The sequence below is a fragment of the Spermophilus citellus genome (genome assembly GCF_964194105.1).
Source record: "Spermophilus citellus genome assembly, chromosome: 8".
Lineage (NCBI taxonomy): Eukaryota > Metazoa > Chordata > Mammalia > Rodentia > Sciuridae > Spermophilus > Spermophilus citellus.
The window spans coordinates 105,745,905-105,761,718 of NC_138189.1; the positions used below are offsets into that span (position 1 = coordinate 105,745,905).

The 15,814-nt window shown below is 33.3% G+C and overlaps 1 protein-coding gene across 1 annotated transcript in view; it reads left to right on the top strand.

Annotated features, from left to right (window-relative positions):
- EMCN (endomucin) overlaps nt 1-15,814 on the top strand; it is a 111,648-nt gene that overhangs the window by 33,006 nt on the left and 62,828 nt on the right. Inside the window, exons 2-3 of the mRNA XM_081303407.1 lie at nt 205-321; nt 7,453-7,530. Of these exons, the coding sequence (XP_081159533.1) occupies nt 205-321; nt 7,453-7,530 (195 nt within the window). The remainder of the gene's footprint in view (nt 1-204; nt 322-7,452; nt 7,531-15,814) is intronic.

The following is a 15,814-nucleotide window of genomic DNA, read 5'->3' on the forward strand; positions in this document are numbered from 1 at the left end:
GTAAATCAGGTACAGTTGAAGAGCAAATACTAACCTCTTCACAACCAGAACATTAGTTCCAAATCCATGTCCTATTAACTGGTTATCAGAGTAGACACTGTTTACTGTACTTAATTTAAATATACTAGTCTGTTGACTGGCAAAATAAATGTAAATGTTAATGCAACTACTTTAGCATAATTTACTTTTTTCTAATTGTTTCAGGTACATCTACTAATACATCATCAACAACAATTTCTCTACCAATCACCACTGTAGTAACAACAAACTCAACGTTATCAACAACTACTGATATATTATTCCATAAAACAACTCCTAAAGGTAAGATTAACTCTTAGTGGAATTTAGTTAATATTAGAATATTTATAATTTAACCAAAAAAATAATTTAGGATCTAATATCTGATTGTTACAAATATCTATGCTGTTTCACTATTTTGAATTTATTGTGTTATTTTGGCTTTCTTAATGAATCCTAAGATCACAGTGTACTTCTGTGCTGACATTCTTCTAGATCATTCCTGTTTGAGAATGGTCCTTTTGTGAATGTTACAAACAAAATTTTGCTTTTAGAAAAGAAAAAAATTATCTAAGCCATAAAAATATTTTTCTAATATTTCAGTTCTCCACTTATGCAGCATAGCCAATAAGGTGGAATTATATTAATAACAGATCAATTTTGTGGCTTGTACCATGCTGATAATAGATTTAGTTTGTAGGTATCAGTAGCAATGTCATATTATTTTTACTGTACTTAGTGACAACAACTATCCCAAATTTTTGGCTAGATTAAAGGAGATTACAATATCATCCATAAAAATTTGTAAAGCAATTAGACGCATTCAATAAATAACCCAAGGCATTGTCAAACCAAATGAATACTGTATTGTCCACCCTGCCATGAACAAAAAAAAATGAGGTATATTCAGGTTCAGTAATAAATGAACGGAAAAAAAAAAGTAGAATTGTTAGTTGATTGCTTAGAGGCAAAAACTCCTGTGAGAATAGTAAGGTCACAGAAAGACTAAAAATATCAAATGCCCTGAATAAATGAAATTCCTGCCTCTGTTTTCCTCACCTCTTTCTTACCCCTTATTTTTTTTATTCTAAGGCCAAACTCAAATCTATGCAGACCAATGAGGGCTAGTTCACTGAGCTGAATAAGGTGGTGATTCTCAGATGTAAAGGATGTCATGATCAAAGTCCACTATTTCTGCAATGTTTGATTCTAAGATGAAAACCAAACCTCCTAGAACTTCTCTACAAGGCAGGAGAAAATATTGCACAATAGGGGTGGCATGGGGATTTTTGTTACCAGAAAAATCATACAACATCTATTTCCAACCAAGGGAAACTCCAAATGACACAATTACAAAGCCATGCCCTGCAGGCCCCTAGCCAACTCCTGCACACTGCGTTTTTTAATTTATTTTTTAAATACACAACAACAGTGGAAGGCATTATAATCCTTATTACACATATACAGCACAATTTTTCATATCTCTGTATATAAAGTATGGTCACGCCAAATTATAAAAATTTTCTAGTCCTTTGTTCCCGGTTTTCAAGCACACTTTTACAAAATATAACTGTTTGCTTGTCTTCTTCTGTGAGTTGCCAGCTGAGTCCATGGCATAAAATTGGCCCTAATTTGTTAAAAATATATTATTTTGCCACTAATAATATCCCCATAAGTAATAGTTCAAAGAAGGTGAATACTGTTGTTGCATGCAGATTCCAAAATTTGAAGTTCCACAATTTTTATACTTGGAACTTGTGCTTTCTGGATTGGTGGATTCCTAGCCCTGACTGTGAGGCTCGGTAGTGAATATTAACATCCAAATAATAACACAAACCTTGAATATTATGTTAAAAAAACCATGCAAGGGCAGAGATGGTAGTTCAATGAAGCAGTTCAGGCAGAATGGTAATTCGTGATACCAGAACTCAAAACTATCACTAATTGCCGACAACATGATTCTAAGAGGATCCAAAAAATTACACCAGAAAACTTCTAGAACTAATAAATGAATTCAGCAAAGTAGCAGAAATGCATCTTGACTTGCTGACTTGGAAGTGTTATCTCATATCTTTTCATGTCAGGGCATAAGTGAGAACATGCTTCTGGTAACTTTCCCATTGGTGGTTTCTGTACTGGACACTGAAACACTCTTCTATGAAGCAATTGATAAGAGCATTTGAACTTATCTGCACAACACACACACACACACACACACACACACACACACACACACATTCACTCACTCATAATTCCTTTATTTTTTTGATACATTCTATGATTTTTACTACCCAGTTGACAGAAATTACACTTCAGTTTGTAATCTTCAAAGGTTCTTCAGATGAACTTTAAATTATTCACATTCAGTTGCAAAATCTTAATAGCTCAGAAAAATTTTACTTTTATTAATTTTTATTTAAAAATGTTTAAATATACTAAACATCTCAAATTAATATCTTTTGCCGCAGTCGGGCTGCAGCAAAATAACCGGGGGGTGACGAACAACTTGTGTACATTGATACAGCAGGAGTGGGAGCCGTTTATTGTAGGGCAGGAGGGGTATATATACATTCCACACAGCTTATCTAATTAACATAAACTCGATACAGCAGTCAACCAATAAGGAATCTCCACACTTAATGGCTCGCTGGTGTTACTTCACAAACCACTCCCTCTGCAAAATGCCAGGCGCCATCTTGACTTGTTTACAGACTCTAACAATCTTTGTAGGTTTTACCACATTTGCTTCAGTTTTATTTTTCTTTCTCCTTTCTTCCTTCTTTCTTTTCTTTCCATTCTTTAATTTGACTACTAAAGTATTTGAAGGGAATCCAGACTTCTTGCCATAGTTCCTTTAACACACTAAATATGAATCTCAAAAAAAAAATGAACAATTTGATCCCAAGTGACAATGCCTTTATCAATCCCCCAAATTAACAATTAGACTTTAGATCACCTAATACCCATTTAGAGAAGTGTTAATGGTTATAATCTGGTAACATGAACTTTTTTGCACCAGTGAAAAAGAGCTGAAGGGAGGAAAGTGTCTCCATCCTGGGATCACTAGTGAGACCAGCTGAGAGAGAGGGGAGGAAGGGAAAGGAAGCAGGAGAGGGCAGCTAGGGTCCACAACTGGTTGGACCCAGTAGGAGAAACAAAGTCTGGCCTGGTGGTAGGGCTGAGTGGAGCCATCAGACAGCTTGGGGAGAGGGGAAACGTGGTGCTTAGAAGAGGACAGGGGACCAACACTGGAGAAGAAAGCCAGAAAGGAACAGTTTGGCTCTGGACTGCTTGATCACTGTCTATGAATTGAGGGTAGAGGTGAGTTGAACTATATATAGTGGATGTAGCCCATGCTCTTAAACTTTGTGCAATTAATACACAGTAATGAAGAATTTTCCTTAAATTTTCATGTTCTAAGCAATGTGTCAGTATATTTGGCTTCCAATTTCAGGTTGATAAAGGGGTTAAATTTCAAGGAGTTTTATACATTTTCCTATCTTTCAAAATAACCATTTTAAAAACACATAATAATACCCCAAAGTTGTACCTATGGTAAAGCATTTCCTTATTCTCCTTCCTCATGGCCAACATGGTACTCTTAGCTACAACAAATTATTTCCAAAAAAAGGAAGAAAAAAAAATATATATAAGTATATATTATATATATTTATATATGATATATATGCCATATATATATTTATGTATATATATATATATATTTATGTGTGTGTATATATATATATATATATATATATACATGCCAAAGCTGTTTTATTTTCATTTTTTAAGCTTCTCAATCAGATTTTCTTTGTTTAAAATTAAAAGTACTAATAGTACTTATGTTTATCTCAGCACATAAATATTCTTTCTCTGGCCAATGACAAAAAAAATCTAACATCAGAAAAGTTAAAAAAAAAAGTGAAACTTAGAGGAGAATTTTTCTTGTAGCCAAATAGTCACAGTGTCATAACTGATTGATAGAGCTTTGCCGGGAGCAGGTTTTGCTTTCAGAGACGATCCAATTAAAGAGCTGGGACTTGACTTCTTCCTAGATGTATATGGAGTACAATGCATATTTTATGCAAAGACCAAATGGCCAGAGTTAAAAAACACAATTTGGCAGACACTGCATATCACCACCATAAAGTGAACTCCTAGTGTACAAAAACAGGTTTGAAATTTTGTGCCTAAACTGTGACTGTTAGATTGATTTAAAAACATTTAGTATTCAAATATTTTTAACAAGTTGAATGATATTGCAGGAATAAAAATTTCTTAGCACTGATGCTAGACATTTCTGATTCTAAATGGGCACTCAAATTTAAGGTCACTAGAGAAGTAATTTGGGGCCATCTATTTTACATAAAGTGTTGGGTGTGGTGATGTTTAAGTGGCATTTCCTCTGTGTAGAAAAGAAATACATCAAACACTAAGGAACAGACTTAAAAAGCATTTTTCTTGTATGAATAGTTGGGATTACAATGGGTTTGTTTTTAAAAAGTATTTTTTAAAAATAGTTGGGATTACAATGGGTTTGGGGACCTCATTTTCCCCCCCCATATTCTTTCTCCTTTTATCCATTCTCTCTATTGTTACAGTTTTATTTGAAAATGAACTACTTGAGATATTTTTATACATGATTCTCTGCTTTCTCCTCTTCACAGAATTTTAAAGTGGTAAAGTTGACATTTTACTGTAAGTTTATCTTCACAAAATATAAATGTTTACAAATTCGATATTTTATTGAAGTACTTGTGACCTTAGCTGAATTTAACCCAGCTCTCAAAGGTTATTTTGGGAAATGCTATAAATGTTAGTTTACAAAACAAGTTTACAAGTAGATTTATGAGATTCTAATGACTTAATCTAAACACTATTGACTTAAAATAACATAATGTCCCTAAAAATATATGGTTATAGTACTTGCTCAATATTTATATTAACTTCAGTCTATTTCTCTGATTAACTTCCTGAAAGTACTTTAATCATTACTTTGAACGTAAAGTTAACAGAAATCAGTTATCTTTAGTGTTTTAGGCAGCTTTTTTGTGGCTGGGACCAAAAGACCTGACAGGAACAATTTTAGAGGAGGAAAAGTTGATTTAAGGGCTCATAGTTTCAGAGGTCTCAGTCCACAGATGGCTGACTCCATTCCTGGGGCCTGAAGTGAGGCAGAACATCATGGTGGAAGTGTCTGGCAGAGGAAAGCAGCTAGGAGCATGGTAACAGGAAGTAGAAAGAGAGTTCTGCTCAGCCAGGACAAAAATATAGACCCTAAGGCATATAAATCCCAGGGACCTATGTCCTTCAGTCACACCCTATCCGCCTATGGTTACTGCAAAATTAATCCTTACCAAGAAATAACACGCACTGATTAGGTTAAACCTCTTACAACTCAATCATTTTGTCTCTGAATTTCTTGCATTGTCTTACACAATGAGCTTTAGGGGGATACCTGATCTAAACCATAACAATTAAGTTACTGTAACATTTTACTTACAATCATAATCTGCATTTATACATCAGAATTTTAACAGATGTAGCACATAGGGAGAATTTCACTATAACATATGTAAAATGTTCACTTATATTCATAAATTAGCAATAACTAAGATAGTTTCACTGTTCTCACCAAACACACACACAAAAAGCTAAGTTTATGAAGTGATCGATATGTTAGTTAGCTTTATTGTGGTAATAATTTTACAGAGCATGTATACATATAAAACATCACATTATACATTTTAAATATGTATGATTTTTATTTCTTAACTGTACCTCAATAAAGCTGGAAAAGTAACTTGTGTTTATACTATAAATATTGTTATACTGATTATATATAATGATCAGCAACATAATCACAGGATCCCTGTTGACATAGTTTATTTATATTCATTATTATCATTATGTGTGTCCTACTGTATTAGTAAAAGACAATAGAAAGGTAATTTTAAAAATTTGATTCTTCCTGCTGTTGGTACCAGAAAACCCAAGAGTAGGGATGAAATGAAAACAAAATCCAGGTGTGACTAGTGGGGACACTTTATTTACATAGTTACACCTTATTTTGAAGATGCTGACATCACATGAATGGGCCATGCAAAATCTCAAACATAGCTTTTAGGAATAAGGTTTCCTTTGTTGGCTTCTTTTCTTAAACTACAACCACATAAGAGTCTAAGATTTTTAGAAGGTTCTAAATACTTCGGTGCTCTCCATTTTCCAATGTAATTCACAAATCTGCCTGTGATTTCCATTGCTCAAATAATCTGTACTCCCTAATAACCACTAGAACAAAGAAGTGAACAGTGGACCAAGCCTCCCCGACCTGCCTCAAAATTTGTCCACGGCAATCCTCCACAATTTGTATCTTCCTTGGTATCCTCTAGTCAATTTACCTTTGAAACTCCCTGCTGGACTAGGATTTCAAAGCATTATATTAACTGTGCAGTACTTCCGTTCTTCCTCCAAATATGGCATTGATAAATATAAGAACCAGGATTGTAGCTGATATGGTGAATACAGAACCAGTGCTCTAACTACAAAAGGGCGTTAAGGAAGAAGAGACTGTTACTACAGTGTGTACCACACTGAGGACTACTTAAGGCAAGTCTGCATATTTGCCGACACTCATGTTCTCAGTGTACCCCTTTATTTGAAATAACATTACTAAATGCTAGGAATTATTTTGATATTATTTAGACTAAAAAGATAGTAAGAGGGCTGGGGTTGTGGCTCAGTAGAGCTCATGTGAGGCACTGGGTTTGATCCTCAGCACCATGTAAAAATAAATAAATAAAATAAAGGTATAAAAAAAAGGTACTAAGAGTTGAATACCATACCCCCAAGAGTCTAGGAGGGGGCCTAGCACAGAACAGGTATTCAAAGAACATCATGAACAAATTAATTACAGGAGCTTGCAAGTTACTTTATACCTATGCTCATTTGGAATTTTCATTAACATAACTAAATGAACAAAATGGAATGTAATTCTGAAAAACAAATCATAATATTCCCAGGTTCTGTTGGCCAAGTCATTTTTCCCCCACAGAGAAAAATAAAATGATTTTAAATTACTAGTTTTTATAGTTCTTGCAATATATTTTTACATATTTAGTGATACCAAAGAAAAAACCTGTCAAGGAAATTTGCTGTTTGGATCTGTCATGCAAGGTGTGCATGCGTGTGTGTGTGTGTGTGTGTGTGTGTGTGTGTGTGTGTGTGTGTAAAATCAGACCTCTCAAGCATTCAGTACTTACAATACTTAACAATCCTCTTTGGACAAAAGGAGATGGAAAATGGAAAAATTAAAGGTAGACAAACGCTTACCCTATTCCAGTTTACCTCCAAATTTGATTTACTTTGACTTATGGCTTGACAGGTGAAATGAGATTGTGATTAATAATAATGTCATCTACCTTATCAAACTAGGAGCAATCAACAATGAATTATTAAATACATCTCTGGCGCCAGCAACTGTTGCTTCATCAACACCAGTTAAAAATGAAGGTGAGTAATGATTAATTTTTCCTCCATTTTTTAAATATATATACATATATGTATGTATATACATATATGTATATATAATTCACATAACTGTCACCTTTTCAAAGTATAAAATTCAATGAATTCTAGTATACTGACAAATCTATGAGCATGGAATGGCTTTTCATTTCTCTAAGTCTTTCTTTCAATGATATTTGTAGTTCTTAGAGAAAAGATTTGAACTTCTTTTGTTCAACTTATTCCTTATATTTTAGTCAATGTTTTGCTTGTGTAAATTATTTTGCTTAATTTTGGATTTTTCTTAACTACTATATACAAATAGGTAATTCTTATAAATTAATGTGTTTTGATACTTTGTTGAACTTATTTGTTTCCAGTTTGTGTCAGGGGATGTGCTTGTGCACATGTGTATTACTTAGGATTTTCTGTATGATACAATATGATGTCATCTGATAATATTATGTAGTTTTATTTCTTTACAGTGGAAGTGCTTTTTATTTTATTTAATTGCCTACTTGTGCTAACTGGAACCTACAGTTTGATATTCAATAGAAATAGTTAAAGCAGATATCTTTGTCTTTTTCCTAATTTTAAGGGAAAGAAAGTTGTCAGCATTACACCAGTAAATATGGTGGTGGTTAAGGGTTTTTCATAGGCATCCTTTATTAGGATGAGTAAGTTATATCCAATTACTAGTTTATTGAGTGTTTTATTATGAAAACATATCAGTTTTTTAAAATGCCTTTTCTAGGTATATTGAGGTTTCAGTATATTGAAATTATAAGGTGATTTTGATTCTATATTTTGCTAACATGGCATAAAACATTGCTTTTTGTATGTTGAACCAACCTTGCATTCCTTATGGTGATCATAGTATATAATTCTTTTCACATGATGCTAGATTAGTATCATTTTCTTAAAGATTTTTTGTGTTCTATATTCATAACAGATATGAATTTTCTTTTCTTTGTAATTTTCTTGTGATTCTTTGGTTTTGATAGCAGGGTAATACTAGCCTCCTAGAATGAATAGGAAGGTGTTCCCTCTACCAAGTTTGGAAGAGCTTGTGATTTTCTTCATCTTACTTTGTGTGTGGATGGGAAAGATTACCATTTTAGAATACTCACTATTAAATCAAGTTACTACTGTCCAAGTTTTTTAATCAGCATAAACAGTTCTACATAAAATCTTATTTAAAATGCCAATATTTCAAACAAAATTGAACTGCTTTGGGCAAAGCAGTGTGGGAGTATTTGAAGTGGCAAGGTGTACTTCTAACCATTTTTCTCTTTTTCTACCAACATAGCTCTTACAACTTCCCCACTGAACCTGGGATAAACAGGGCTTCATAAATACAATTTAAATTATCAGAATAAAATATATTTAAATTCTACTCAGAGTAAAACAAGAAATGAATGTGCATTATACAACTAGAAAACAAAGCACTATTTTTCAACCACCACCTGACCTGAGTGTAAATTCATTGGTAACCAATGAGAAACTACACTTTTCAAAAGAAACATTGCAGAAGCTTTACAAGTCCCCAGAAGCACTACTGGTTATCCCTATGTAAGAACTTGTGGGTAAATAGGATCAAGGTAAGAAGTAAGGGGGAAAAAACCTATTAATATTTGATCTGACTCTAAGAAGCACTATTAAAATAGACTTTAAGGAAGAGATAAATCAACATCTATGTGGGGATGAAGTCTCTAAGGAAGAGCAGAGGGATTTTTGAAAATATCTCACATTCTAAATCCCTCTGAGGCCGCCAAACTATTCCAACTCATTTGATTTCTGGGGTTTAAAAACAGGTGGCCACTCTATGCAGGTATAACTTTATTCCTGGCCTGAGATCTGTCCCAAAGTTCTGTAAGAACTTACACTGCTAAACAGAGTTAGAAAATGGATAAATCTGTTTTAAATCTAATTGCACAATCAGCCTAGCCCTAAACAATAGAAGGTTCTTAGAGATCTGTTCCATGAGGTACTAGCATCTTTTGGGTCTTGCAACAGTGAAACCATTGCTACACATGCAGTTCAGGAGTCCTTAATGACTTCCTTATCCAACATCTAACTAATATAAAAATAAAAAGGAAATACAAAACTTGCATAGAAATAAAGCTCTTTCTCCTTTTTTTCTCTCCAATTAAAGGTTCAAATCCTACCCACCTTACATTCTTCTATTACTATTCTTTTGTTCTTTTCAAAATCCTTGGGACTCCATTATAGCATGGTTCCTCTTCCCTAGAAGCAACATACTGGAAGAAATGACATTTAAGTTCTTTTTAGATGGTTAGGGCATTGCTTTGCATTGCTTTGCATTATCCCACACCCCCTTTGGACTTAACATTGAAATTTATTTACAATCTGGAATATTTCAACCCAAGGAGAAAGATCATAAGAATCTGAGCAAAATCCTCAAGTCTTTGCCAATGCTTAGAAGCATCTTCTTGGGGCCATTGGTATAGGCATTTAGGATCCTTGCAGTCTTACTATGAGGGGCTCTTTAATATTATCCCAGAAATTACTGAAATGAAACAAGACATTGATTATGTTTATTCCACCTTTTCATGAGTACAGAATTTATATGGAGCACTCTCTGTAAACTGTCTTTGAAAATAGAGGTACTGAGGTACTGGGTCTGCATTAGAACAAGATATATTCCATGTTTGTATAATGATGTCTAAATAGACTCTGCTGTCATATAAAACCAAAAGGAACCAAATTTAAAAAAGAAAATAAAGATACTTGGGCAATTATTTTAAAAAATACTACTTAGTACTTGCCCAATATCATATATCTTAAAGAATTAGCTGTCCTAAATAACAAAATCTATTAAATTTTTTAATTTATAAATCCCTAAATCAATTTGACTATGCAAACAACTTTTAAAAATATATTGTGTATACTTAACACAACCAACATGGTATTGTACGAAATGTAGAATAAAATGATTACTATCTATAGTGAAGCAAATTAACATATCCATTTTATCACAGGAAAAATGGGTAAAACTACTCATTTAACATAAATCCCTAATTCAATGCAACTTTATTAACTGTAGTTCTCATGGTGTACGTTGGATCTCTAATATCTGAAATTTTGTTTGCTCTAGTCTACATCTCCCTATTCCTCATCTTACCCTTGTAACTATTGTTTTATTCTCTATGTATTTGACTTGTTTTTAAAGATTTTACATGTAAGTGAGATTATGTGGTATTTGTCTGGCTTATTTCATTTAGCTCAATGCCCTTCAAGTTCAACCGTGTCCTTTTTAAGCACTAAAGTGGATTTTTCATTGTGTATATATACCAGTTTCTTTGTCTATTCTTCCATAGATGGAAACTTGGATTGCTTATGTATTGGTTATTGTGAATAATGCTTCATTGAATTCGAGAGTATATAGATGTACAAATTGATTATTTCATTTCTTTTGGGTATGTTATTTTGCAGTAATGAAGACTGAACCCAAGGTTTGGCAGCTGCTGGACAAGCATTGTATCACTGAGTTACAACCCCAGTCTTATTTTTAATTTATTTAGAAACCTCCAGACAGTTTCCCATAAAGGCTGCAAGTCTACATGCCCAATAGTACACAAGTGTTCTCTTTTCTCCACATCGTCACACCAACATCTCTTGACTTTTTGATAATAACCATCCTAATGCATGTGAGCTGACATCTACTAGTGGTTTTTACATAGCATTTCCCTGATGATTAATGATGATCAACACCTTTTCATATGTCTATCGGCTATCCATAAGTCTTCTTTTAAAGAATATTCATTTATGTCCATTAGCCATTTTCTAATCAAGATGTTTTTCTGCTGTGTAGTTGCATGAGCTTATATAAGCATTGGATATTATCAGATATCCAATTGAATTTTTTTCCCAAATGGCAGGTTGCCATCTAGTTTTGTTGATTGTTTCCATTACTCTTCAGGAACATGTTAGTTTGATGTAGTTTCATGGGTTTATTTTTGCTTTTACAGCCTAAGCTTTTGGTGTGATATCCAAATTATTATTGCCACAGCCAACACGGAACTTTCCCCAAAGCCCTTTTGTAGGAGTTTTATTCTTTTGTCAATTTTGAGATTATTTTTGTGTATAGTGGGTCTGCTTTAATTCTTTTGCATGTGGAAATCTGGTTTTCTCAACATCAATTATTGAAGAGAAAATTTTCCCACTGTGACCACTTAGTGTACTTGTCAAAAATTAGTTAACATCCAAAAAACTAGTTAATCTAAATTGTGTGTTTGCATTTATTTGGGGTCTCTATTCTGTTCCACTGGTCTATGTTTGCATTTTTATGCCAATACCCTGCTGCTTTGGCTACTATAGTTTTTAAATATAATTTAAAATCAAGAAGTGTGATTCTTCCAGCTTTGTTTTTCTTTCTTAGAATTACTCATGTTATTTAGTGTATTTTGTGCTTCCACACAAATTTTACGATTTTTTTCTAATTCTTTAATGAATACCTTTGGAATTTTAGTAGGATTGCACTGATTCCAATTGGATAGTATGAACATTTTAACAATGTTAATTATTCTGATTCATTAGCATGGGGTATCTTTCCATTTTATGTGTCTTGTTCACTTTCTTCCATCAATTTTTGTACATAATCAAAGCACAAAGTTAATCACATTCTTGATTAACTTTCTAAGTACTTTAAAAAAACATAAAAGCAAATATTACACCACAATACTATATTCTGTAGCATATATTTTAGTAAATACTAGCTTTGTCAAAAATTAACTTACTCCCTATTCTTTAGCATGTTTTAGAAAATTCTAACTTTGTCAAAAAGTCTCTTACCCCTTATCTAATAAGCATCAAAATTTTTCTTGTTGTGGCATTCAATAAAGTACTGTAATTAAAAACATACAGTTCCAAAGTAATAAATCTACTAATCTTCCTTTCTGTGTAATTAAAGTTCATAGGACATTCAAGTCAATCTGTTATGACCACACATTAAATTCCTAATATAATCCACATCACCATGTCTTATAGTTTCTAAAAATATACAAATTTAATCACACATTAGTAATTACAAGATAATTACTGCAGCAGAGCCCCAAGAATTGGTTTTCTTTAAGGGTATGGTTGAAATCAAGGTTTCTTCTTGCACTTAATATGACTCTTTCAAGAATCTCTTCTATTGTATTTTCCTTATTCCAGCTCAAATATAGCTAAAAATTCATTAGGCTTTATAAGGGGACATGAGTTTCAAAACCATAAGTTTTAAAAAATAAGGCCAATATTGCCTTGATGTTAAAATTATCTTATAGATTATAATACAAGTTGAAATCACAATGATTACTTTACCTCAGTAAGAATGGCTATTGTCAGAAAAAATAAATAAATAAAAGCTGGCAAGGATGTAGGGGAAAAAAGGAACTCTTATATATTCAGGGGAAATGTAAAATAGCATAACAACTATGGAAAACACTATGGAAACTTAAAAATAGAACTGCTTTATGATTCAGCAGTCTTGCTACTGTATATTTATCCAAAGGAAATGTAATTCTCCTACTGAAGCACTATTCACAATAGCCAAGTAATGTAAACCACCAAAGCGTTCATTCACTGTGAATGAATAATTAAAAGGGTTGTATGTGTGCACAATGGAATAGTATTTAACCAATAAAAATAATGAAATCCTGTCATTTATGACAACATAGATGGAACTGGAGATAATTATGTTAAGTGAAATAAGTCAGGCACAGAAAGACAAGTACCATATGATTATACTCATATGTGGTATATTAAAAAAGTTGATCTCATAGAAGTTGAGATTAGAATGGTGTTTATCAAAAGTTGGGGAAAGTAGGGAAGAATGAGTTGGGGGAATTGATCAAAGAGTTTTAAGTTATAATTGGATAGAATTCATAAGTTCTGGTATGCTTTTGTACAATAGAGTGGTGCTAACTAAAAATGAGGTACTGTATATTTTAAAAAGTTAGAGAAATGAATTTTAAAAATTTTAAGCCATAAATAAATGATAAGTGTAAAAGAGACAGATATGAAGAGAAGGTACTTTTCCCTTCATCTGTTGATAGGCACATAAACTGATTTCAAACCTTAGCTACTATGTATAGTGTTACAATTAAAATGGGGCATACAGGTATCTATGGTATGTTTATTTCATTTCTTATGAATATGTACCTAGAAGTAGAATAGCTGGATCAGATAATAGACCTATATTTTAGTTTTTTAAAGAACTTCCATACTTCCATAATGGCTGTACCAATTAGCATTCCTATCATCAGTGAATAAGAGTTCTTTCTATAAGAGTTCTTTTAGTCCCTCATGTTCTTTTTTTTTTCTTATGGTGCTGGGGATTGAACCCAGGGCCTTGTACATGCAAGGCAACCACTCTACCAACTGAGCAATATCCCCAGCCCAGTCTTCACATTCTTGACAGCACTTTTTGTTGGGTTTGGGGATGGATATGTGTGTGTGTGTGTGTGTGTGTGTGTGTGTATGCCATCCCAATGGCTAATTTTATATATATATACATAAAATTTTATATATATACATATATACAAACATACACACACATCCATTTGGGGATGGATATATATATATGAATCATATGTATATATACATATCTCATATGTATGAGATATGTGATATTATATATATATATAGTCATATATCATTTATATATAAGCCATTCTAACTGGGTGAGATGGTGTCTGATAGTAGTTTTGCATTTCCTCAATGGCTAATGACATTGAGCGATTTTTTCATATATTTGTTGATCATTTTTATTTCTTCTTTTGGGGAATGTCTATTCAGATCATTGCCTTCTTCATAGAAACTTTAAGTTTTCTATATGTAGAATCTGCAAACAGGGACAATTTGACTTTCTCACTTTATATTTTTTATGCTTTTTATTTATTTTTCTTGCCTAATTCCTCTGGTTAAAAATTTCTGGTACTATATCAAGTAAAAGTAAAAGCTGTGAAAATGGATACTCTTGTCTTGTTCTTCATCTTAGAGGAAATTATTTCAATTTTTCCCCATTTGGTATGATATTGCTTGTTAGTTAATCAGATATAGTCAGTATTTTGTTGAGCTATGATCCTTCTATATCTAATTTGTTCGTGGCTTTTGTCACAAAGGGATGGTGAATTATTTATTTTTTTTAAATTTTTTTTATTGGTTGTTCAAAACCTTACAAAGCTCTTGACACATCGTATTTCATGCATTAGCTACAAGTGAGTTATGAACTCCCATTTTTACCCCAAATACAGATTGCAAAATCACATCGGTTACACATCCACATTTTTACATAATGCGATATTAGTAACTGTTGTATTCTGCTACCTTTCCTATCCTCTACTATCCCCCCTCCCCTCCCCTCCCATCTTCTCTTTCTATCCCATCTACTGTAATTCATTTCTCTCCTTGTTTATTTTCCAATTCCCCTCACAACCTCTTATATGTAATTTTGTATAACAGTAAGGGTCTCTCTCCATTTCCATGCAATTACCCTTTTCTCTCCCTTTCCCTCCCACCTCATATCTCTGCTTAATGTTAATCTTTTCTTCCTGCTCTTCCTCTCTTCTCTATTCTTAGTTGCTCTCATTATATCAAAGAATACATTTGGTATTTGTTTTTTAGGGATTGGCTAGCTTCACTAAGCATAATCTGCTCTAGTGCCATCCATTTCCCTGCGAATTCCATGATTTTGTCATTTTTTAGTGCTGCGTAATACTCCATGGTGTATAGATGCCACATTTTTTAATCCATTCATCCATTGAAGGGCATCTGGGTTGGTTCCACAGTCTAGCTATTGTGAATTGTGCTGCTGTGAACATTGATGTGGCAGTATCCCTCTAGTACGATCTTTTAAGGTCTTCAGGGAATAGTCCAAGAAGGGCAATAGCTGGGTCAAATGGTGGTTCCATTCCCAGCTTTCCCAGGAATCTCCATACTGTTTTCCAAATTGGCCGAACCAATTTGCAGTCCTACTAGCAATTTTAGAAGAGTACCCTTTTCCCCACATCCTCTCCAGCACTTGTTGTTGTTTGACTTCGTAATGGCTGCCTATCTTACTGGAGTGAGATGGTATCTTAGGGTGGTTTTGATTTGCATTTCTCTGACTGCTAGAGATGGTGAGCATTTTTTCATGTACTTGTTGATTGATTGTATGTCCTCCTCTGAGAAGTGTCTGTTCAGGTCCTTGGCCCATTTGTTGATTGGGTTATTTGTTCTCTTATTGTCTAATTTTTTGAGTTCTTTGTATACTCTGGATATTAGGGCTCTATCTGAAGTGTGAGGA